The sequence below is a fragment of the Coregonus clupeaformis genome, chromosome 23 (assembly GCF_020615455.1).
Source record: "Coregonus clupeaformis isolate EN_2021a chromosome 23, ASM2061545v1, whole genome shotgun sequence".
NCBI classification, from domain to species: domain Eukaryota; kingdom Metazoa; phylum Chordata; class Actinopteri; order Salmoniformes; family Salmonidae; genus Coregonus; species Coregonus clupeaformis.
Genome location: NC_059214.1, coordinates 43,296,688 through 43,322,158, shown reverse-complemented (window position 1 = coordinate 43,322,158; position 25,471 = coordinate 43,296,688). Strand labels below are relative to the sequence as shown.

Sequence of the window (25,471 nt, the reverse complement as noted above, 5' to 3'; positions counted from 1 at the left end):
GGCACTGCATCGCAGTGCTAGAGGTGTCACTACAGACCCGGGTTCAATCCCGGGCTGTATCACAACCGGCCGTGATCGGCAGTCCCATAGGGCGGCGCATAATTGGCCCAGCGTCGTCTGGGTTAGGGGAGGGTTTTGCCGGGGGGGCTTTACTTGGCTCATCGTGCTCTAGCGACACTTTGTGGCGGGCCGGGCGCCTGCAGGCTGACGTCGGTCGTCAGGTGAACAGTGTTTCCTCCGACACATTGGTGCAGCTGGCTTCCGGGTTAAGAAGCGCGGTTTGGCAGATCATGTTTCGGAGGACGCATGACTCAACCTTTACCTCCTGAGCCCGTTGGGGAGTTGCAGCAATGAGACAAAATCGAAATCGGGGAGAAAAAGGGGGTAAAATACACACAAAAAATACAATAAATAAATAGATCACAGACTCTAAATATGACCTCCCTGTTTGACCTCTAGATTTTATGGGTATTATGACTCATACTGGGGTACTCTATCAGTGGAGGCTACTGAGGGGAGGACGGCTCATAATAAAGGATGGAACGGAGCTAATGGAATGGGATCAAACACATGGAAACCACGTGTTTGATGTATTTAATACCATTCCACTCTTTAAACTCCAACCATTACTATGAGCCCGTCCTCCCCAATTAAGATGCCACCAACCTCCTGTGTACTCTATAGGCTTGACGTTTATGCATTCCAATGGCCGTCGGGCTTCCTTCCATTACTTATTTTTATTGTAATGCCAGACACTCAAGATTGTAAAACGCTGGCAATTGCGCAAAAATTTGAGTTGAGAAATAAACCATACAGCACTGAAAAGCTGGGATCCTGCTCTTTTTAATAATTGCAATCGAAACTGTTGTATTTTCTCGAGATTATGTTTAGGAATGTTGTGCAGTGACTGGGCTTATTAGAACACATTTCTTTCTGTGCACCAATCAGCTGTGTGCGGAGTTGCGCGCACTTACTACCAGACAGTTGATATTAAGCTGATAAATAAACGACATAGCTCATGAACAGCTTCGGGAATAAATCTGGTTTCTAAACAATTATATAGGCCAAGACTACATAATAGTATTATTAGGCCCTTTGTATTTTACCAACAAATGATTTGTGTAAATAATGTTAATGTCTTGACAAGCAAGCAGCTCAATAGTGTAGGCCTGTGTAAATCTTGAATGTCGAGCCCTGCAGTCTCTTTAGCTAATCCACTCCCTGTAGCCTACTCCACGTCATGTGTCAAAGAAATATCGCCACCTGCTGGAGAAGACAGATTTTGGGCCCAGTTATTCCTCTCGCTTTGTAAATGCTGGATCGCTCTGACAAGACGCATGAAAACTGTAGTCAAAATCAGGCCAGTGATGTATGAGATATCGCGTGTGAATAACGAATGGACAGACGGACGGAGACCAATCCACAGTCCCCTCCCCGATTTCATGGAGGGGGACTACTAAACATACTTTATTTAAATAAATTATGTTTGACAAAGATCAGGTGTGAAGGTCAGGTCAATGTATCAAATCAATGGCCTACACCACACAGCTGTGTGTGTTTTAGCCAACTCTTCAGATTATTGCGGTCATGCCATACATATGTACAGTATTGCATTCCAATGATAGTTAATGGAGTTGGCTAAACTAAATCACATCCAAATGTGACCAGGCTAATACACCACTACAGTAGAGACTGACCTGAACTCCAGCACAGCCACACTCTTCAAGCCTGGCAGTCCCTCCAAAGCATCTTCTATCTGCAAACACAAAGAGGTCAACGTGAGTTCAACAGTTAACATCAGCATTCACCTCACTCTGGGCAAGACCACTGGTCACCTCTGTTGGGTGGAGTGTCCAGCAAGGCCCTTAAGAGTGGTCATTGTTGTGACCTTACCCCTAAACCTAACCCTAAATTTAAAAAAACACCCCATCTTTTTACGCTGCTGCTACTCTGTTAATTATTTATGCTTTTTTTTTTTTTTGCATTGTCACTTTAACTCTACCCACATGTACATATTACTTCAACTACCTCAACTAGCCGGTGCCCCCGCACATTGACTCTGCACCAGTACCCCCCTGTATATATAGCCTCCCTACTGTTATTTTATTTTACTTCTGCTCTTTTTTTGGATATTGCTAGTTTATGTCCGCTTTAATTCCATTATTTTCCTTTTAGATTCTTGTGTATTGTTGTGTATTGTTGTGTATTGTTGTGTATTGTTGTGTATTGTTGTGTATTGTTGTATATTGTTAGATACTACTGCACTGTTGGAGTTGTTAGTGAGCGTTTTGTGAAGAGAACCATTGTTTTGCTGACTCATTGACCCAGCATTGTGGAATACCTCCTCAGTGAAAAAGTTCAATTACGTTTAATAGTGTCAACAAGCCTGCCATTACACCCTCTTCTACCTTTCCCAATCAATGCGGCAAATACCCTGCCTTCGCAATCACTATTATTCTGACACACTTGGTGACACAGCCTACTTCTTCAGTTGTCAGATTGTGTTTTTCCAAACATGTCCGTCCCTCTTTTATCTCTCTCCTTCTTTCCTTGTCAATCTCTCTCCTTCTTTCTATACACGGAGGGATACAGTTTAAGACAGAGTCATAGAGTCACCCCCTGAAAAATCATAATAATAATAAATAATATTTCAAAAAAGTTATATCTTTTTTTACACAAAACTAGTGCACTGGGCTTTTAATAGTCCGTTATTAAAAGCTCAGTCCATAGCCCCCCCAATCATTCTCAGAACCCTCATCTGCAAACGACTTCCCGCGGCTATGGACAGAGTAATAATGAGTACATTAATGGCTTCCAGGGGAGAGTCAAAAACATCTTATTTTCCCAGCAGCAGTAAAATGTCTGACCCAATTGTTCTCAGTCAAAAAGCCTCGATGGTGGAGGAAAGTTATCTGTGTGTGTGTGTGTGTGTGTGTGTGTGTGTGTGTGTGTCCTGCCTCTCTTGTGGCCTCAAACCACATTATAAACTGTAACTTTCAGCATCTTTTCACACAAAGTATGCCTAGTTTGAAATCCTGCCCAACTGTGTGGGTTCTTTATAGTGCCCTGACTGTGTGTGTTAAAATTAACAATAAATAACTATAGCCTCAAAGCCTACAAACAAAGTGAAGGGTTATGAGAAGCCTGAAGAGGAAAAAGAGGAGGGAGAGAAGGGGTGAGGGAGGATGAGGGGAGATCTGGAATGACAGGAGGAACGAGATGAAAGGATTGTGAGAAAGGAGGAGGATAGAGTGGAGGAAATAAGAGGTGTACTGTAAAGGAGTGAAGTGGAGAAATGCGAGAGGGAACAATGAAAGAGAAAGGAAGAGCCCATTAGCAGCCTTAAAACGTCATTCTGGCACGTTTTTTGCACAAAGAAATGCAGCTAACGTTTTTCTCAATACATTGCTGTTAATGGGAAAAGACGAGTGTCACAGGGTTTACATTTTTCTCAGTACATTGCAGTCAGTGGGAAAGTATGATTTTCACAGGGTTGATGTTTATGTCAATTAATTGCAGTCAATGGGAAAAGACGAGTGTCACAGGTTTGATAGAGAAAGGCTTCACAGACATGACACCCTCCTCTCTCGCTCTCTTCTATCTCTTTCTCCTCTCGCTCTCTCTTTCCCCCCTCCCTCCTTCACCCTCTCTCTCTCGGTCTCCCCTCTATCTCTCTCTCTCCCTCCTCCCCCTCTCCATTTTATCTCCCTCCTTCTTTCCCCCCTCATCTATACTATTTCTCTCCCACCTCTCTCTCCCACCTCTCTCTCCCACCTCTCTCTCCCTCCTCTCTCTCCCACCTCTCTCTCCCACCTCTCTCTCCCTCCTCTCTCTCCCTCCTCTCTCTCCCACCTCTCTCTCCCTCCTCTCTCTCCCACCTCTCTCTCCCACCTCTCTCTCCCTCCTCTCTCTCCCACCTCTCTCTCCGACCTCTCTCTCCCTCCTCTCTCTCCCACCTCTCTCTCCCACCTCTCTCTCCTACCTCCAACTTTCTCTCCACTTTCACACCTTCACAGACAGGATATTGACGCATAGATATGCATCAAGGGTATTGGCGCATAAGTCAATACATTGCATTCAAGGCAAAAAAGTTGGTAATAGAGCTGCAATGGGTAAATTGGTGACTCAGACAGACAGACATTCAGACAGACAGACAGATCCACAGACAGACAGAGAGAGAGAGAGAGAGAGAGAGAGAGAGAGAGAGAGAGAGAGAGAGAGAGAGAGAGAGAGAGAGAGAGAAGAGAGAGAGAGAGAGAGAGAGAGAGAGAGAGAGAGAGAGGCAGGCAGGCAGGCAGGAAGACAGACAAACTCTAAACCTAACCCTAACCCAGCTGTCCACATCCTGGCTGAACCCCAAACTGAACCCCAGCCATAACCCTAACACGTAGCCCTCCACATCTTGGCTCAGCTTTTGGAGTTAGGGTTGAGCCGGGATGTGGACAAGAAGTTCATGTTAGGGTTATGGCTAGGATTAGGGTTGAGCCAAGATGTGGAGATGAAACAAGGGTTAGGGTCAGGGTTAGAATTAGGGTTGATGATCAATTCATTAATTTGCCCCTTTCCCCACTACATGGCAGAAAGGTAGGCCTCACTTGAAGACTGACCTAGAGTTAATGTGCTTTTGAGTGACATCGGCAGAACAGTTGAGGCTAGAAGCAAAATTCACGTATGGTATGTTCAACAGATGCTCCCGATGAACGCAAGCCTACCATGTGAAAACAGTGAAAACTTGGTCCCACCGTGAACAAGGCCTTTCTTCCATAGAAAAGTATTACCTCCAGCCCTCACATAACTATAATACCCCCGTTGACTGCGATTGAGCTAGCTAACCATCCTTGCACACATCCAATCGTGACCTTATAGGGATGCCCAGTGTTGAGGTTCAGCTTCCTGTGGCAACAGGAAGTGTCTTAATTAATCCTCAACATTGTCCTTCATTCTCTCCCTGCAGTTACACAAAAACACTGTCTTCCATCCTCTGTAGAACGGTAAATGCTTAATGTAAAGACTTGAAACGCAGGGCATCGTTAAAAAGTGTCCCATTGAATTTCAGCTTCCTGCGATTACAGGAAATTACTTAATTGTGGATCATAGGGGTGGTTTCGATGGGTTAAAAAGGTTTAATCTTCCCAAATTGTACATACTCATGACCAGTGGACCGTAATGACCCGGCACATGAAATTTGAAGTCACTCGACCCAAAATAAATGTTGACCTTCATTGGACACAATGGTCTTGCAGTTCAAGAAACTAAGAGCCTTGTTATGAATTATTGAATATTGACTTGAAACTGTCTGCCTGTCTTTCTGTCTGCCTGCCTGTCTTTCTGTCTGCCTGCCTGCCTGTCTTTCGGGGAGAGAGATTAGATAAACCAGAAAAATGTCAACCCTGTGACACTCGTCTTTTCCCATTGTATGTATTGGCATAAACATCAAACTGTGACACTAATCTTTTCCCATTGTAGCAATGTATTGAGCCGTACCTTGTCAGTGAACTGCTGGTTGAGTGTCTGGTACTGGAGGCTGGCAGGGTCTCTGAGAGCATCGCTGTACCTCTCTCCCTTCAGCAGGATACTCAGCTCCACCACCTGCTCCAGCTGGGCCCGCGTGGGCAGAGCCAACACCTCTATGTCATTGGTGGGTTCTGTAGGAAGCTCCACCTCTGTCCCTTCTATGGTGAACTCACTGATGACCTCTGGGGGTTAGGGAGTGAAAGGGCAAAGGTTGGTGTTTTTACGAAAGCAACACTTTTCTTACAGCACTGGTGTCTGATTCAACTTAATCAAGCTCTTTATAATTAGTTAATTAGCTGACTCAGGTACATTAGTAATGGTCTGGAACAAAAAAACTGCACAAAGTTGTGGGACCCCCGGATTGAAAAAAACGGATTATCGTCAACTTCAATACTGGTCTGTGCTTTCGTTTTAATGCTAAGAATTCAGACCAGTAGCATGGACCCAGATCAGTATGTTCTTTAGACAAATCCTGGTATGTGTACCTAGGGCTGTTGAGGTGACCATATTACTGCCACACAGGGAGTCATGAGTCATGACCGCAGCAAAATTCCACGTGACCATTGAGTCATGGTAATCTCCTCTTATGCACTCTGGACATGTGTTGGTAGTACCCAACTTGCTAACGGCCATCAGGTCCTAATAGCCTGGTACTCAGGGCTCTATTGTCCCTCTAACCACTCTGACATCAATGCAAATGCAATCGAAAATCAAGTAAAACACTTAGCATCAAAACAGTATCATGCTTTTAAAACTCACCTCACTGTGATTGATCAATTTAAAGAAAGATCAACAGGTTGAAACTGAGTGGAAAACATGGTCATTGTGGATGTTGTTTCAAAGCTAAACAACTAAATGGACAGCACTTTCTAAGGTGATGATTCATTCAAAACACCCATATGCATATTAGAACTTATGCATACGCAAAGGCCTATACAGTATATGAGTCCAAGCCCCCCCCCAAAACCTCAATAAAAATAAATGATTGTGCCATTATACAATACATAGCCTACCGCTGTTTACACACAGCAGATTTGCATTCATTTTTTTTACTGATTTAAGATGTCTTTGGTACTTAATTGGTCTAGCCTTCGGAAAATATTCAGACACCTTGACTTTTTCCACATTTTGCTATGTTACAACCTTATTCTAAAATTGATTGAAAAAAAACAAATCAGCTTATCAATCTACACACAATACCCCATAATGCATATATTAAATTGATTTATTAGACTTTTGTATGCGGCTTGCATGCATGGAGGCCTGGAGATGCTAAACGTGTTTATGTTAATTGAAATGTCATGACCGCCACAGCCCTATGTGTACCGCAAGACGTCGATAGTCAGAGGCATTGCTTGGCTTAAGCCCATATGCAAGACATCAATAGCCAGGGGGGTTGGCTGGTGTGAGTGAACTCTGTGGATGCTCTGCTTACTAATGTGGATTAGACAGCTATAGTGGGCTATTACTGGTCTGTACACGTCACACAGCAGAGAGAGGGAGATGGGGGAGAGAGAGAGGAAAAGAGAGAAAGAGGTAACAGAGAGAAAGGATAGAGGGATAAAGAAGGGGTAAAAGAGTGTGTGTGTGTGTGTGTGTGTGCATGACACTGACCTCCTAGAGCCTCCTGTTCTGTTGCTGGAGTCGGGGTGCTGTGGAACAACAAGAGTCACTCACAGTTAAGAAGTTTCACTCACAGATCCAATCAAATCAAATTATATATTTTTTTTCTTAAAATAGTTTAAGAAGCACATAACGATGTGTGGTGTTCTTCTACATGTATCTGCAGCCATAGAGATAGATACCGTGTATCTGCAGCCATAGAGATCGATACCGTGTATCATCAGCCATAGAGATAGATACCGTGTATCTGCAGCCATAGAGATGGATATCGTGTATCTGCAGCCATTGAGATAGATACTGTGTATCATCAGCCATAGAGATAGATACCGTGTATCTGCAGCCATAGAGATAGATACCGTGTATCTGCAGCCACAGAGATAGATACCGTGTATCTGCAGCCATAGAGATGTATACTGTGTATCTGCAGCCATAGAGACAGATAATGTGCATCTGCAGCCATAGAGATAGATACCGTGTATCTGCAGCCATAGAGATAGATACAGTGTATCTGCAGCCATAGAGATAGATACTGTGTATCTGCAGCCATAGAGATAGATACCGTGTATCTGCAGCCATAGAGATAGATACTGTGTATCTGCAGCCATAGAGACAGACACTGTGTATCTGCAGCCATAGTGATAGATACCATGTATCTGCAGCCATAGAGATATATACCGTGTATCTGCAGCCATAGAGATAGATACCGTGTATCTGCAGCCATAGAGATAGATACTGTGTGTCTGCAGCCATAGAGATAGATACCATGTATCTTCAGCCATAGAGACAGATACCGTGTATCTGCAGCCATAGAGATAGATACTGTGTATCTGCAACCATACAGATAGATACCGTGTATCTGCAGCCATAGAGATAGATACCGTGTATCTGCAGCCATAGAAATAGATACTGTGTATCTGCAGCCATAGAGATAGATACCATGTATCTGCAGCTATAGAGATAGATACCGTGTATCTGCAGCTATAGAGATACAGTGAGGGAAAAGTATTTGATCCCCTGCTGATTTTGTACGTTTGCCCACTGACAAAGACATGATCAGTCTATAATTTTAATGGTAGGTTTATTTGAACAGTGAGAGACAGAATAACAACAACACAATCCAGAAAAACGCATGTCAAAAATGTTATAAATTGATTTGCATTTTAATGAGGGAAATAAGTATTTGACCCCTCTGCAAAACATGAGTTAGTACTTGCTGGCAAAACCCTTGTTGGCAATCACAGAGGTCAAACGTTTCTTGTAGTTGGCCACCAGGATTGCACACATCTCAGGAGGGATTTTGTCCCACTCCTCTTTGCAGATCTTCTCCAAGTCATTAAAGGTTTTGAGCCTGACGTTTGGCAACTCGAACCTTCAGCTCCCTCCACAGATTTTCTATGGGATTAAGGTCTGGAGACTGGCTAGGCCACTCCAGGACCTTAATGTGCTTCTTCTTGAGCCACTCCTTTGTTGCCTTGGCCGTGTGTTTTGGGTCATTGTCATGCTGGAATACCCATCCACAACCCATTTTCAATGCCCTGGCTGAGGGAAGGAGGTTCTCACCCAAGATTTGACGGTACAAGGCCCCGTCCATCGTCCCTTTGATGCGGTGAAGTTGTCCTGTCCCCTTAGCAGAAAAACACCCCCAAAGCATAATGTTTCCACCTCCATGTTTGACGGTGGGTATGGTGTTCTTGGGGTCATAGGCAGCATTCCTCCTCCTCCAAACACGGCGAGTTGAGTTGATGCGAAAGAGCTCGATTTTGGTCTCATCTGACCACAACACTTTCACCCAGTTCTCCTCTGAATCATTCAGATGTTCATTGGCAAACTTCAGTCGGGTCTGTATATGTGCTTTCTTGAGCAGGGGGACCTTGCGGGCGCTGCAGGATTTCAGTCCCTCACGGCGTAGTGTGTTACCAATTGTTTTCTTGGTGACTATGGTCCCAGTTGCCTTGAGATCATTGACAAGATCCTCCCGTGTAGTTCTGGGCTGATTCCTCACCGTTCACATGATCATTACAACTCCACGAGGTGAAATCTTGCATGGAGCCCCAGGCCGAGGGAGATTGACAGTTCTTTTGTGTTTCTTCCATTTGGGAATAATCACACCAACTGTTGTCACCGTCTCACCAAGCTGCTTGGCGATGGTCTTGTAGCCCATTCCAGCCTTGTATAGGTCTACAATCTTGTCCCTGACATCCTTGGAGAGCTCTTTGGTCTTGGCCATGGTGGAGAGTTTCGAATCTGATTGATTGATTGCTTCTGTGGACAGGTGTCTTTTATACAGGTAACAAACTGAGATTAGGAGCACTCCCTTTAAGAGTGTGCTCCAAATCTCAGCTCGTTACCTGTATAAAAGACACCTGGGAGCCAGAAATCTTTCTGATTGAGAGGGGGTCAAATATTTATTTCCCTCATTAAAATGCAAATCAATTTAAAACATTTTTGGCATGCGTTTTTCTGGATTTTTTGTTGTTGTTATTCTGTCTCTCACTGTTCAAATAAACCTACCATTAAAATTATAGACTGATCATTTCTTTGTCAGTGGGCAAACGTACAAAATCAGCAGGGGATCAAATACTTTTTTCCCTCACTGTAGATACCGTGTATCTGCAGCCATAGAGATACAGTTGAAGTCGGAAGTTTACATACACCTTAGCCAAATACATTTAAACTCTGTTTTTCACAATTCCTGACATTTAATGCTAGTAAAAATTCCCTGTCTTAGGTCAGGTTGGGGATCACCACTTTATTTTAAGAATGTGAAATGTCAGAATAATAGTAGAGAGAATTATTTATTTCAGCTTTTATTTCTTTCATCACATTCCCTGTGGGTCAGAAGTTTACATACACTCAATTAGTATTTGGTAGCATTGCCTTTAAATTGTTTAACTTGGGTCAAATGTTTCGGGTAGCCTTCCACAAGCTTCCCACAATAAGTTGGGTGAATTTTGGCCCATTCCTCCTGACAGAGCTGGTGTAACTGAGTCAGGATTGTAGGCCTCCTTGCTCGCACACGCTTTTTCAGTTCTGCCCACAAATGTTCTATAGGATTGAGGTCAGGACTTTGTGATGGCCACTCCAATACCTTGACTTTGTTGTCCTTAAGCCATTTTGCCACAACTTTGGAAGTATGCTTGGGGTCATTGTCCATTTGAAAACTCATTTGCGACCAAGCTTTAACTTCCTGACTGATGTCTTGAGATGTTGCTTCAATATATCCACATAATTTTCCTTCCTCATGACGCCATCTATTTTGTGAAGTGCACCAGTCCCTACTGCAGCAAAGCACCCCCACAGCATGATGCTGCCACCCCCGTGCTTCACGGTTTGGATGGTGTTCTTCGGCTTGCAAGCATCCTCCTTTTTCCTCCAAACATAACGATGGTCATTATGGCCAAACAGTTATATTTTTGTTTCATCAGACCAGAGGACATTTCTCCAAAAAGTACGATCTTTGTCCCCATGTGCAGTTGCAAACCGTAGTCTGGCTTTTTTATGGCGGTTTTGGAGCAGTGGCTTCTTCCTTGCTGAGTGGCCTTTCAGGTTATGTCGATATAGGACTAGTTTTACTGTGGATATAGATACTTTTGTACCTGTTTCCTACAGCATCTTCACAAGGTCCTTTGCTGTTGTTCTGGGATGGATTTGCACTTTTTGCACCAAAGTACGTTAATCTCTAGGAGACAGAACACGTCTCCTTCTTGTGCCGTATGACGGTTGTGTGGTCCCATGGTGTTTATAGTTGCAAACTATTGTTTGTACAGATGAACGTGGTACCTCAGGCGTTTGGAAATTGCTCCCAAGGATGAACAAGACTTGTGGAGGTCTACAATTTCTTTTCTGAGGTCTTGGCTGATTTCTTTTGATTTTCCAATGATGTCAAGCAAAGAGGACATGAGTTTGAAGGTAGGCCTTGAAATACATCCACAGGTACACCTCCAATTGACTCAAATTATGTCAGTTAGCCTATCAGAAGCTTCTAAAGCCATGACATTATTTCCTGGAATTTTCCAAGCTGTTTAAAGGCACAGTCAACAAACTTCTGACCTACTGGAATTGTGATACAGTGAATTATAAGTGAAATAATCTGTCTGTTGTTGAAAAAATTACTTGTGTCATGCACAAAGTAGATGTCCTAACCGTCTTGTCAAAACTATAGTTTGTTAACAAGAAATGTGTGGAGTGGTTGAAAAATGAGTTTTAATGACTCCAACCTAAGTCTATGTAAACTTCCGACTTCAACAGTAGATACTGTGTATCTGCAGCCATAGAGATAGATACCGTGTATCTGCAGCCATAGAGACAGATACCGTGTATCTGCAGCCATAGAGATAGATACCGTGTATCTGCAGACAGATACCGTGTATCTGCAGCCATAGAGATAGATACTGTGTATCTGCAGCCATAGAGATAGATACTGTGTATCTGCAGCCATAGAGATAGATACTGTGTATCTGCAGCCATTGAGACAGACACCGTGTATCTGCAGCCATAGTGATAGATACCATGTATCTGCAGCCATAGAGATAGATACCGTGTATCTGCAGCTATAGAGATAGATACTGTGTATCTGCAGCCATAGAGATATATACTGTGTGTTTGCAGCCATAGAGATAGATACCATGTATCTTCAGCCATAGAGACAGATACCGTGTATCTGCAGCCATAGAGATAGATACTGTGTATCTGCAACCATACAGATAGATACCGTGTATCTGCAGCCATAGAGATAGATACCGTGTATCTGCAGCCATAGAAATAGATACCGTGTATCTGCAGCCATAGAGATCGATACCATGTGTCTGTTTTAATGGCCAGAGCAATGGGGGAGTGGATGAGGACTAATATGGCCAGGTAAGTTTGAAGAACCTTCAGAACTTTACCTGCACATATGCAGCCATGAGTTGGTGGGCTCACTACGGTTGGTGGAGCAGGAGTAGACAGAGAGAACAGCAATGGGGAAATGAATGAGACACATGTAAGACATGGGTGATACACAGTGAATATGCTCAAAGAGATGTTACAATGTAAATGAAAGTAAATACGATAGGATGAAACACTTTACCTGTTTAACCCTGTCAGCAACATTCTCTGAAATGGGAAAGATGGAAGACAGAAATGACACAACAGCAAGTAACGTTTGAAGTGTATTTTTTATTCTATTTTATTTTGCCTTTATTTAACTAGGCAATTGAAGCGTGAATTTAATAGTCACACACACACAAAATAACAGCTGAAAGCCATCACTTTTTGGATTAATGTTGATGTAGAAGTTGCAGACATACATGATGATGGTAATTTCATGGAGACTGGAGAGACTCATATCTCCTATGCACACACTCACACTCTCAATCAGGGCCAGGTGCTCCTTTGATTGGCTGAAGTTGTTGCCCATCGCCAGAGCGGTGGCTGTGCCATTCAGGCATTGGCTCATCCAGGTCTGGTACTCTTCCTGGTTCGGGAGGCGGTCCCAGAAGATCTTGAAGGCCTCCCACACCGTCTCCTGACACACTGAACACACACATCACTGATTGGCGAAAGAACCCATTCACTTGGTAGAAATCTTTCTCTTAGGATTACAAGGGGCAGGGATGGAAACTACTGTACGCTGGCTGTCGCCGCCCAGTTCTAGAGCTGTGACCCATGTGGTGGAAATTTTAGTCAAGTGAGAGAGACTTTGCTATTTCTTCAAACAATCATCTTTATTTGTTATCGATTAATTATTGCAATAATGGAGCTGGTCAACGACCACCCGTAGGTGATTCGTTGAGAGCCCAACAAACAGGAAATGTTGACGTCTTATATAGTGGACCTGAAAATGCTTAGTCATGGCTGGTTCCACCCCTCCCCGGCAACTCAGGGCATCATAAGCTACCTTGTTTTCTTCTTGTAGCTATGTGTATCGGGTCATAGCGCACAAACAAGTGATGATGTTAGTTCCGTTACTCCTCTGTTCAAGCCAGCCTTTGTGCACCTCATATCTCCACACAGCTGTGCCCTTGAAAGATATGAGTAGAAACAGGATGGGCTGAGACACTGTGGTCACTCTCAGAGGGTCTTTGTCTTGACCGTGTGACTAAGTTGAACAGAGGCAGAGTGGAAAAATACCAGCTCCTTCTTACAAGACCTTCAAACAGACAGTGGAAATGTACAGGTATAAGTCTCATACAGCGCATGTGCATAACAAAAGTAGTAATTTTGCCACGACACCCCCTGAGGTAAATCTTAGCTGGCATATTAGCTCATGTGTCGATCACAGTGTGACAATGAGTGTTACAGTCCATACCCCCCGCCAGGTCAGAGTGAACTGATTCCATGTTTAGCCCTGCCATGGCAGGGTTGTGATTATGCAGACATGCTGTGTGCCTATATGTCTGACCTCAGTATCACTCTCCACTGTCATGCCACTGCCAAACCAGTGATGTAACCCTTCTCCATAAGTCAGCTTACAAGTCACCAACCCAATGACCTGCAGCTACCTACCCAACCCTCACTGCTTTCCCCCTACATCTACAATCTAAGGAAAAAGGGTTCCAAAAGGGTTCTTCGACTGTCCCAATAGGAGAACCCTTTTTGGTTGCAGGTAGAACCCTTTTGGATGCCATGTAGAACCCTCTATGGAAAGGGTTCTACATGGAACCCAAAAGGGTTCTACCTGGAAGCAAAAGGGTTCTACCTGGAAACAAAAAATGTGTTATTCAAAGGCTTATCCTATGGGGACAGCCAAAAAAACCTTTTAGGTTCTAGATAGCACCTTTTTTCTAAGACTGTACTGTCTCATCCCTGGACCCAAAGTATCTCCCCAATCCCCATATCATCAACCTTCTCCCTGGGTTAATAAGGTTCTCCCCAATCCCCATATCATCAACCTTCTCCCTGGGTTAATAAGGTTAAAGATGAGTTCCTACAGCAAAGTATCTCCCCAATCCCCATATCATCAACCTTCTCCCTGGGTTAATAAGGTTAAAGATGAGTTCCTACAGCAAAGTATCTGCCCAAACCATAATGCTGTCCCAACTATTCTCTTCCCAATTCAACTCACCTACATAATATTGCACTATATTTCCCCAATCATTGTGTTCACCTCACCTACCTACATCTATACTCTCACAATCACCAACCACGGCCCTGGTCTAAAGAGCTACAGGGTGGGATTTGTTCCAGTCCAGCTGGAATAAGGTCTTGATGAGCAGATGTTTAGCTGAATCAGGTGTGTTAGTAAGTGCTGGGCTGAAACTAAAGTATTGGTTGCCAAATTGGACCAATCTCTTGAAAGTCATTACTTTATTTATTCATTTCATTCAAGCATACGTAAATACTGTACAAAGAAAACGTCCTGGAATAGCTTGGTAGCACTTTATAATAACTCCACGTAATAAAGCATTCATAATGGATTAGTAAATAATGTATTAATAATGTATTAATCATTGCTCCATTCATAAGATGTTTATTATAGGTCCTTATAAACCATTTACTAATTTTTTACATTTACATTTTAGTCATTTAGCAGACGCTCTTATCCAGAGCGACTTACAGTTAGTGAATACATATTTTTTTATACTGGCCCCCCGTGGGAATCGAACCCACAAACGCCATGCTCTATCAACTGAGCTACATCCCTACCGGCCATTCCCTCCCCTACCCTGGACGACGCTGGGCCAATTGTGCGCCGCCCATGAGTCTCCCGGTCGCGGCCGGCTGCGACAGAGCCTGGATTCGAACCAGGATCTCTAGTGGCACAGTTAGCACTGCGATGCAGTGCCTTAGACCACTGCGCCACTCATCATTAGTTAAGTCTTTTGTGGTCTGTTCATAGTTTATAGATGTTTTGAGTGGCCAGTGTAATATTTCACAAAAAGATGGACATGCCATTGGTAGACATTCCAGCAGTACCAGATGCTTCTTAAGGTCTCAAAATATTCTAGAACATATCAATGTTAAAAGAATAAGCACACAACACAGGCTGTTAAAGGAAATATATCTAACATTTTATTCACAGAAACTGTTGAGAAATAACTGTTGCAAGGACTTGAGGAAGTGTTGTAATGTGAATGTTTTGCTAATGTTTTCAACCTCGTGACCGCAAACTAATCATGAAACAGGGAGATGTAGCCTACACACAACAGCTGGCTGGACCGGACAGTTTTTCTGTAGTGGGTTTTTATTATTTCATTACTACTGTTTGATGTATGATTTGCAGGTAGAAATGTTATATACAGTGCATTCGGAAAGTATTCAAACTTTTTCCACATTTTGTTACATTACAGCCTTATTCTAAAATGGATTTAATAAATAAAAAAATCCTCATCAATCTATACACAATACCCCATAATGACAAAGCGAAAACAGGTTTTTAGAAAATGTTGCTAATTTATTAAACAGAAAAAACAGAAATACCCGATTTACATAAGGATTCAGACCCTTTGCTATGAGACTCGAAATTGAGCTCAGGTGCATCCTGTTTCCATTGATTATCCTTGAGATGTTTCTACAACTTGATTGGAGTCCACCTGTGGTAAATTCAATTGATTGGACATGATTTGGAAAGGCACACACCTGTCTATATATGGTCCCACAGTTGACAGTGCATGTCAGAGCAAAAACCAAGCCATGAGGTCAAAGGAATTGTCCGTAGAGCTCCGAGACAGGATTGTGTAGAGGCACAGATCTGAAGAAGGGTACCAAAAAATGTCTGCAGCATTGAAGGTCCCCAAGAACACAGTGGCCTCCATCATTCTTAAATGGAAGAAGATTGGAACCACCAAGACTCTTCATAGAGCTGGCTGCCTGGCCAAACTGAGCAATCAGGGAGGTGACCAAGAACCCGATGGTCACTCTGACAGAGCTCCAGAGTTCCTCTGTAGAGACGGAGGAAGGACAACCAGAAGGACAACCATCTCTGTAGCACTCCACCAATCAGGGCTTTATTGTAGAGTGGCCAGACGGAAGCCACTCCTCAGTAAAAGGCACACAACAGCCCGCTTGGAGTTTGCCAAAATACACCTAAAAGGACTCAGAAATAAGATTATCTGGATTGAACTGAATGCCAAGCGTCACGTCTGGAGGAAACCTGGCACCATCCCTACGGTGAAGCATGGTGGTGGCAGCATCATGCTGTGGGGATGTTTTTCAGCGGCAGGGATTGGGAGACTAGTCAGGATCGAGGGAAAGATTAATGGAGCAAAGTACAGAAAGATCCTTGATGAAAACCTGCTCCAGAGCATGCAGGACCTCAGACTGGGGCGAAGGTTCACCTTCCAATAGGACAACGACCATAAGCATACAGCCAAGACAACGCAGGAGTGGCTTCGGGACAAGTCTCTGAATGTCCTTGAGTGGCCCAGCCAGAGCCCGGACTTGAACCCGATCTAACATCTCTGGAGAGACCTGAAAATAGCTGTGCAGCAACGCTCCCCATCCAACCTGACAGAGCTTGAGAGGATCTGCAGAGAAGAATGGGAGAAACTCCCCAAATACAGGTGTGCCAAGCTTGTAGCGTCATATCGAAGAAGGCTCGAGGCTGTAATCGCTGCCAAAGGTGCTTCAACAAAGTACTGAGTAAAGGGTCTGAATACTTATGTAAATGTGATATTTCAGTTTTTTATTTGTAATACATTTGAAGAAGAAATCTCAAAACCTGTTTTTGCTTTGTCATAATGGGTTATTGTGTGTAGATTGATGAGGGAAAAACAACAATTTAATCAATTTTAGAATAAGGCTGTAATGTAACAAAATGTGGAAAAAGTCAAGGTGTCTGAATACTTTTTGAAGGCACTGTATATAACCTTTAAACACTTCCAGTGCTTCAGTCTTTTAACAGCAGACTATTATCACACATGGCTTTATTTGGCGGCACCTTTACTGGGCCTTTAAAGGTAGTAACTATTTAAGCGTAATGGGATAGTTCAGTGAAATAATGTATTCCAATATTTGTGGCTAAATAACAGTGGTTTCCTTAAAAAGGGGAGAATTTTTGCTTTACAAAAATGCCAGTAGTATTACTGTACTACTGTACTCTTAATATTCAACAAATAGCAACAAAAAAGACAACCGCAACTTGCATTTGCGGACCGTGGCAACAGAGATGAATGAATAACAGTGCACATGGGAAAATAGAGCTTCTGATGTGATCAAAGCAAAAATAGCCTACATGAAAGTAAAAGAGAGAGTAAACATTGTTTCAAGTTGAGGTTAGTTACAAGTCAAGTGTCCTGGATTCGCATCAGTTCAAAAGATTGACTAGTGACTGAAGTGACCACCTGGGAGCTGTGAGGGAGAGCCGGGCAGATCAGCTCAATTAGACAACACAACTGAAAAATGTCAATTCTTCCAAATGAGAGGATTGCATGAACTATTCTGCATGCATGCTAAGCATTGGACAAAACTGATGAAAAGGAGCTTCATGTCAAATATAATGTCCATTAGTATCACGTGGAATTCTTGTCTCATCCCATTTTCGTCAACTAAAATGAAAAGTAATTTGTAATAGTTATCCTTTTTTTCCATAGTAGGTTGTTGGCAAGTATTTTTCAACATAGTTATTGTTGACGAGATTAACACTGCCATGTCAGCTAAAGCTTTAGAGATTGGTAAATTAGTCTAGTAAACTATCTAAACTTGTAGTGATCATGGTCGAATTACCGACCAGGCACGCAGGGCACCTGCCCAGGGGCCCTGACTTCCAGGGGGCCCCCATTGATATTGTTAGTCATTCTCACTCAGATTAGCTTAAAAACTGCAAATGTTTCTCTCTGCCCCATGGAAAAATGAGTAGGATTGCATGAAATTAGTTATATAATTGCTAAATATTTTCTCTGCCCCTTGGTAAAATGTGTAGAATTGCAGGAAATGCACTCTAAAACAAACAAATATTATCTCCGCCATCAAGAGGGGGGTGTCACGGTTTCGGCCGAGGCTGCCTCTCTTCCTTGTTCGGGCAGGCTTCGGCGTTCGTTGTCTCCGGAATACTAGCTGCCACCGTTGTATGTTTCATGTTCGTTTGCTTTTGTCTGTTTGTTGTGACACCTGTTCTCGTTTAGTGTAATTAGTGTCCTATAAGTTTCTCGTTGTGTTTGTCTAGTGTTGTGTGTTATTGATTTTGGTCTGTCGTGTGTAGGGCTGATTTCGCTATTTCGCTCGGTTGAGCTTCCCTCCACTGCGTTGGAGTGTTTACGCACCTGTTTAGTGCGCTTTTGTTTGTTCGCCTTCGTGCGTAATTTCGCCTTCGGGCAAGTCGTTTCGTATTTTTCCTTGTTGGAGATTTACTAAAGTCTGTTGGACTATACTTCGGTGTCCTGCGTTTGATTCCACCACTACACCCACCTACAGCACTCGTGACAGAATAACACACCTTAAAGAATGGAATCAGCAGGAGCCGCAGCAGCCCAGGCGACGCTGGAGGACAAGGTCCGGGAACAAAGGGACCAGATCCTGCAGATGGGGACCGCACTGCAGGAGGTGATCACCACCATCCGAGGCTGGGGGACGCCTCCACCGCCACCCTCCCTGCCAGCACCATCGGCCAGTCAGCCCATTCCCGCACCGGAACCCCGAGGAGTCCGACTCTCGCTCCCGAGGGCCTACGATGGGACCGCGACCGGGTGTCAGGGATTCCTTCTCCAGGTGGAGCTGTACCTGGCCACCGTGCACCCGGCGCCCTCGGGACATGAGAGCGTGTCCGCCCTGATCTCCTGCCTTTCCGGGAAGGCGTTGGAATGGGCCAACGCGGAGTGGAGGAAGATCGACGCGGACACCATCACTTACGACGAGTTCTCCCGCCGCTTCAGGGCGGTGTTTGACCATCCCCCGGAGGGGAAAGCGGCGGGGAGCGTCTGGTCTTCCTCCGGCAGGGAGGAGGAGTGCCCAGGAGTTCGCCCTCGAATTCCGTACTCTAGCGGCAGATGCAGGGTGGAATGATCGGGCTCTCGTCGATCACTACAGATGTAGTCTACGAGAGGACGTCCGTCGGGAGCTGGCCTGTAGGGACACCAGCCTCTCGTTCGACCAGTTGGTCGACATGTCCATCAGGCTGGATAACCTGCTAGCTACCCGAGGACGTCCCGAGGGGGTCCGTCCATTTCACCCTCCAGCGCCTCCGAGCCGTGCCCCATGGAGCTCGGGGGCGCTGGCGCTAGAGAGAGGAGGGGTCGGCTTACTAGGGGGTCCATCTCCTGCACCAACTGTGGTCGGGGAGGACACACCGCGGCTAGGTGTTGGGGATGGCCTCCTAGGGGAGAGGACGACAGGTCCCGCACTGGGGATTCCTTCCAGGTGAGTAGGCGCCCCACTCACCCAGAGCTCTCTGTTGCACATTTCTGTATACCTGTGAGTTTTCCACAGGTAGCACCTCATTCCCAGCATAAGGCGCTGGTAGATTCAGGCGCGGCTGGGGATTTTGTTGATAAGAAGTTTTGTTTAGCCTTAGGGATTCCCCTTCTTCCTGTTGATGTCCCTTTCCCCGTTCATGCCCTAGATAGCCGTCCGTTGGGTGCGGGCTTGATCAGGGAAGTCACTGCGCCACTTAGGATGTGTGCGCAGGGGGGTCATCAGGAATTAATTCAGCTATTTCTGATTGACTCGCCTGCGTATCCGGTGGTGCTGGGCATGCCCTGGTTGAGTACCCATAACCCATCTATTTCGTGGCAGGAGAGGGCTCTGATGGAGTGGTCTGCCCAGTGTGTGGGTTGATGTTTGGGCGTTTCCGTAGGGGCTACCTCGGTGGAGAGTCCAAACCAGGTGCCCGCATTGCACGTTCCCCCTGAGTATGGGGATTTGGCTATCGCGTTTAGTAAGTCGAGGGCGACGCGGTTGCCACCCCATAGGCAGGGAGATTGTGCGATAGACCTCCAGGCAGGAGCTGCGCTCCCACGGAGCCATGTGTATCCTCTGTCTCAGGAGGAGAAGAAAGCTATGGAGACTTACATAGACGAATCTCTGAGACAAGGATACATACGGCCTTCCACTTCCCCTGCGTCCTCGAGTTTCTTTTTTGTGAAGAAGAAGGACGGTGGTTTACGCCCGTGCATCGATTACCGTGGTCTCAATCAGATCACGGTGAAGTACAGTTATCCACTCCCGCTGATTGCAACCATGACTGAGTCCTTGCATGGGGCGCGTTTCTTCACTAAATTAGATCTCAGGAGCACGTACAACTTGGTGCGCATCAGGGAGGGCGATGAATGGAAGACAGCCTTTAGTACCACCTCGGGCCATTACGAGTATCTTGTCATGCCATACGGGTTGATGAACGCTCCGTCAGTTTTCCAATCATTCGTGGATGAGATCTTCAGGGACATGCAGGGGCAGGGGGTCGTTGTGTACATAGATGACATTCTCGTGTACTCGCCTACCCGTGTCGAGCATGTGGCCCTGGTGCGCAGAGTGTTGCGGAGGCTGGTGGAGCACGACCTGTATGTTAAGGCAGAGAAGTGTCTGTTTTTCCAGGAGTCGGTCTCCTTTTTGGGGGTATCAGTTGTCTGCGTCAGGGGTGAAGATGGAGGTAGACCGGGTGTCAGCCGTGGCGTAATTGGCAAACACCAACCACTGTGAAGGAGGTGCAGCAGTTTTTGGGGTTTGCGAATTACTACCGGAGGTTTATCCGGGGTTTTGGACAGGTGGCAGCTCCCATCACGTCTCTTTTGAAGGGGGGTCCGGTGCGTCTGCAGTGGTCTGCCGAGGCGGACAGGGCGTTTGGGAGGCTGAAGGACCTGTTTACCTCGGCTCCGGTGCTGGCGCATCCGGATCCCTCTTTACCATTTCAGGTAGAGGTGGACGCGTCTGAGGCCGGTATAGGAGCCGTGCTTTCACAACGGTCAGGCGCGCCACCTAAACTCCGCCCCTGTGCCTTCTATTCCAAGAAGCTCAGTCCGGCGGAGCGAAACTATGACGTAGGGGACAGGGAGCTGTTAGCCGTGGTACAGGCCCTAAAGGTGTGGAGGCACTGGCTCGAGGGGGCTCAACACCCTTTCCTCATTTTGACAGACCACCGTAACCTGGAGTACATCCGGGCAGCGAGGAGGCTAAACCCTCGGCAGGCAAGATGGAATATGTTTTTGACCCGGTTTACATTTAAGATCACGTACATCCCTGGGTCACAGAACGGTAAGGCAGATGCGCTGTCTCGGCGGTATGACACGGAGGAGAGGTCCGTGGAGCCCACTCCCATACTGCCGGAGTCGTGTCTGGTGGCACCGGTAGTGTGGGAGGTCGATGCTGAGCTCGAGCGGGCGTTACGCACCGATCCTAGTCCACCGCAATGCCCGGAGGGTCGGAAGTACGTTCCGCTCGAGGTTCGGGATCGATTGATCTATTGGGCTCACACGTCACCCTCCTCTGGACACCCGGGTATCGGCCGGACAGTGCACTGTCTTAGTACCAAGTACTGGTGGCCCACGTTGGCAAGGGATGTGAGGGTTTATGTTTCCTCCTGCTCGGTGTGCGCCCAGTGTAAGGCGCCTAGACATCTGCCTAGGGGTAAGTTACTACCCCTGCCCGTTCCACAACGACCATGGTCCCACCTCTCGGTGGATTTCCTTACTGACCTTCCTCCTTCACAGGGGAATACCACTATACTGGTCGTTGTGGACCGGTTTTCTAAGGCCTGTCGTTTGCTCCCCATGCCGGGCCTTCCTACCGCCCTGCAAACTGCCGAAGCCCTATTCACCCATGTGTTCCGGCACTACGGGGTACCCGAGGATATTGTGTCTGATCGAGGTCCCCAATTTACCTCCAGAGTCTGGAGAGCTTTTATGGAGCGGTTGGGGGTCTCGGTGAGCCTCACCTCGGGTTACCACCCGGAGAGTAATGGGCAGGTGGAACGTGTGAACCAGGATGTGGGTAGGTTTCTTAGAACATACTGCCAGGACCGGCCGGAGGAGTGGGCAAGGTACGTTCCCTGGGCCGAAATGGCCCAGAATTCCTACGCCATTCCTCCACTAACCTAACCCCTTTCCAATGTGTGTTGGGTTACCAGCCGGTTCTGGCACCTTGGCAGCAGAGCCAGATCGAGGCTCCTGCGGTGGATGAGTGGGCGCGGCGCTCGGAGGAGACATGGAACGCTGCACACGTCCACCTGCAGCGGGCCCTCCGACGTCATAAGGCGAGCGCCGATCTCCACCGCAGTGAGGGACCGGTGTACGCACCTGGTGATCGAGTCTGGCTCTCTACCAGAAACCTGCCCCTCCACCTGCCCTGTCGGAAACTGGGTCGGCGGTTTGTAGGGCCATTTAAAGTCCTGGGAAGGTTGAACGAGGTGTGTTACAAATTACAACTACCTGTTGAATATAAAAGTATTAACCCCTCGTTCCATGTGTCCCTTCTCAGGCCGGTGGTAGCTGGCCCACTCCAAGAAAGTGAGATCAGGAGACTCCTCCGCCCCATTGGACATCAAGGGGGCACCGGCGTACTCCGTGAGGTCCATCTTGGATTCGAGACGTCGGATGGGGGGTCTCCAATATCTAGTGGAGTGGGAGGGGTACGGTCCGGAGGAGCGGTGCTGGGTGCCGAGGAGAGACATTTTGGACCCGTCTCTCCTGACGGAATTCCATCGTGGGCACCCGACGCACCCTGCTCCGCGTCCTCCGGGTCGTCCCCGAGTCCGAGTCGGGCGCACGTCTGGAGCCGCGCGTCAAGGGGGGTACTGTCACGGTTTCGGCCGAGGCTGCCTCTCTTCCTTGTTCGGGCAGGCTTCGGCGTTCGTTGTCTCCGGAATACTAGCTGCCACCGTTGTATGTTTCATGTTCGTTTGCTTTTGTCTGTTTGTTGTGACACCTGTTCTCGTTTAGTGTAATTAGTGTCCTATAAGTTTCTCGTTGTGTTTGTCTAGTGTTGTGTGTTATTGATTTTGGTCTGTCGTGTGTAGGGCTGATTTCGCTATTTCGCTCGGTTGAGCTTCCCTCCACTGCGTTGGAGTGTTTACGCACCTGTTTAGTGCGCTTTTGTTTGTTCGCCTTCGTGCGTAATTTCGCCTTCGGGCAAGTCGTTTCGTATTTTTCCTTGTTGGAGATTTACTAAAGTCTGTTGGACTATACTTCGGTGTCCTGCGTTTGATTCCACCACTACACCCACCTACAGCACTCGTGACAGAGGGCCACTAAAACGTTTTGCCTGTGAGGTTGGGGGGCCCCACAACTAAATGTATCTTTGAGTCCCCAAAAGGCTAGGCCCTAAGACAATGCACCCATCCACTGCTGCCAAGAAACACTTATGTTAGCATTTTTGGACTAAAAACTTAATTTTACTCAGCATAGTGTGTCTGAAGTTACATATCACACTATTACAACAGTGTGACTGTTTTGGAATAAAAGGTTCAATATATTTTCTTAAACATCTTCTGTATTGTGTGCTTATTGTTTAACCATTTATATGTTCTAAGGGCCTTTTTGAGCATTAGGTACTGCTGGAATGTCTACCAATGGCATGTCCATCTTTTTGTGAGAAATTACACTGGTCACTCAAAACATTTATAAATATTTATAAAGTATAAATAGCCCACACTTTAGATGAGGCCACACAAAAAAACGTAACTAATGACTATTAAATAGTTCATAAGGACCTACAGGTAACTGCCAAAATAAAGGAAACGCCAACATAAAGTGTCTTAATAGGGCGTTGGGCCCCCATTATCTAGCACACCTTCAATGCACCATGGTATAGATTCTACAAGTGTCTGGAACTCTATTGAAGGGATGCGACACCATTCTTCCACAAGAAATTCCATCATTTGTGGTTTTGTTGATGGTGGTGAAAAACGCTGTCTCAGGCGTCACTCCAGAATCTCCCATAAGTGTTCAATTGGGTTGAGATCTGGTGACTGAGACAGCTATGGCATATGGTTTACATTGTTTTCATGCTCATCAAACCATTCAGTGACCATTCATGCCCTGTGGATGGGGGCATTGTCATGCTATGGGGCATAGCCATGGTAGCCAAAATAATGGCCTACCCAGCATTTTTATACATGACCCTAAGCATGATGGATGTTAATTGCTTAATTAACTCAGGAACCACACGCGCCTGCTTTCAATATACTTTGTATCCCTCATTTACTCAAGTGTTTCCATTATTTGGGCAGTTACTTGTATATTTAACATCTTGTGAATGATCTTATGAATCGTTATTAAAAACTTTAAAAGTTGTTTATAAATGTATGAATAACTAGGTTACCAACTGTAGGACTTTGCCTGTGCTTAGCTCTATTCCATTTATTTTTATCCTAAAAAATGTCCTAGTCCTTGCCAATGACAAACATACCCATAACATGATAACGCTACCACCATGCTTGAAAATATGAAGAGTGGTACTCAGTGATGTGTTTTGTAGGAGTTGCCCTAAACATAACGCTTTGTATTCAGGACATAAAGTACATTTTTTGCCAAATTTTTTGCAGTTTTACTTTAGTGTCTTATTGCAAACAGGATGCATGTTTTGGAATATGTTTATTCTGTACAGGCTTCCTTCTTTTCACTTTAGGTTAATATTGTGGAGTAACTACAATGTTGTTGATCCATCCTCAGTTTTCTCCTATCACAGCCATTAAACTCTGTAACTGTCAGAGTTTAAGTCACCATTGGCCTCATGGTAAAATTCCTGAGTGGTTTCCTTCCTCTCCGGCAACTGAGTTAGGAAGGACGCCTGTATCTTTGTAGTGACTGGGTGTATTGATACACCACCCAAAGTGGTGTATTTATTTTTACCAATACATTGAGGGAAAAAAGTATTTGATCCCCTGCTGATTTTGTACATTTGCCCACTGACAAAGAAATGATCAGTCTATATGTCACGCCCTGACTCAGGGGATGCTTAAATGTTGAGTCAGGGTGTGTATATTCTTTGTTGTGCGTTTTCTATGTTTATTATCTAGTATATGTATTTCTATGTTGGCCGGTGTGGTTCCCAATCAGAGGCAGCGGTCGCTCGTTGTCTCTGATTGGGGACCATACTTAGGCAGCCTATTGGCACTGTCTAGTTGTGGGATCTTGTTCCGGGTAAGGTTCGTTGTATGTACAACCTTAGGACTTCACGTTTTCGTTTGTTTGTTGTTTGTCGTGTGTTTATTCAGTGTAAATAAACATGTACGTATATCACACTGCGCCTTGGTCTGTCCCGTCATTCAACGAACGTGACAGAAGATCCCACCAAACGAGGACCAAGCAGCGTGCCCAGGCGGAGCGAATAGCCATGACACAGGTGGGCAATTTGTGGTCATGGGAAGAGATATTTGCGGGGAGAGGACCATGGGCTAAGGTAGATGCCCAGGCAGGAGAGGAGCAACGGCAACACGGAGGAGGCCGGTCGAGGAGGAAGCCCGAGAAGCAGCCCCAAGAAAATGTTG

General features: G+C 45.6%; 1 protein-coding gene across 1 annotated transcript in view; it reads right to left on the bottom strand.

Moving 5' to 3' along the window:
* Positions 1-25,471, bottom strand: part of LOC121536387 (interphotoreceptor matrix proteoglycan 2-like) — a 59,061-nt gene that overhangs the window by 27,848 nt on the left and 5,742 nt on the right. Inside the window, exons 3-8 of the mRNA XM_045206468.1 lie at positions 12,485-12,651; positions 12,206-12,231; positions 12,024-12,056; positions 7,129-7,166; positions 5,485-5,696; positions 1,698-1,756 (exon numbers count right to left, since the gene is read on the bottom strand). Of these exons, the coding sequence (XP_045062403.1) occupies positions 1,698-1,756; positions 5,485-5,696; positions 7,129-7,166; positions 12,024-12,056; positions 12,206-12,231; positions 12,485-12,651 (535 nt within the window). The remainder of the gene's footprint in view (positions 1-1,697; positions 1,757-5,484; positions 5,697-7,128; positions 7,167-12,023; positions 12,057-12,205; positions 12,232-12,484; positions 12,652-25,471) is intronic.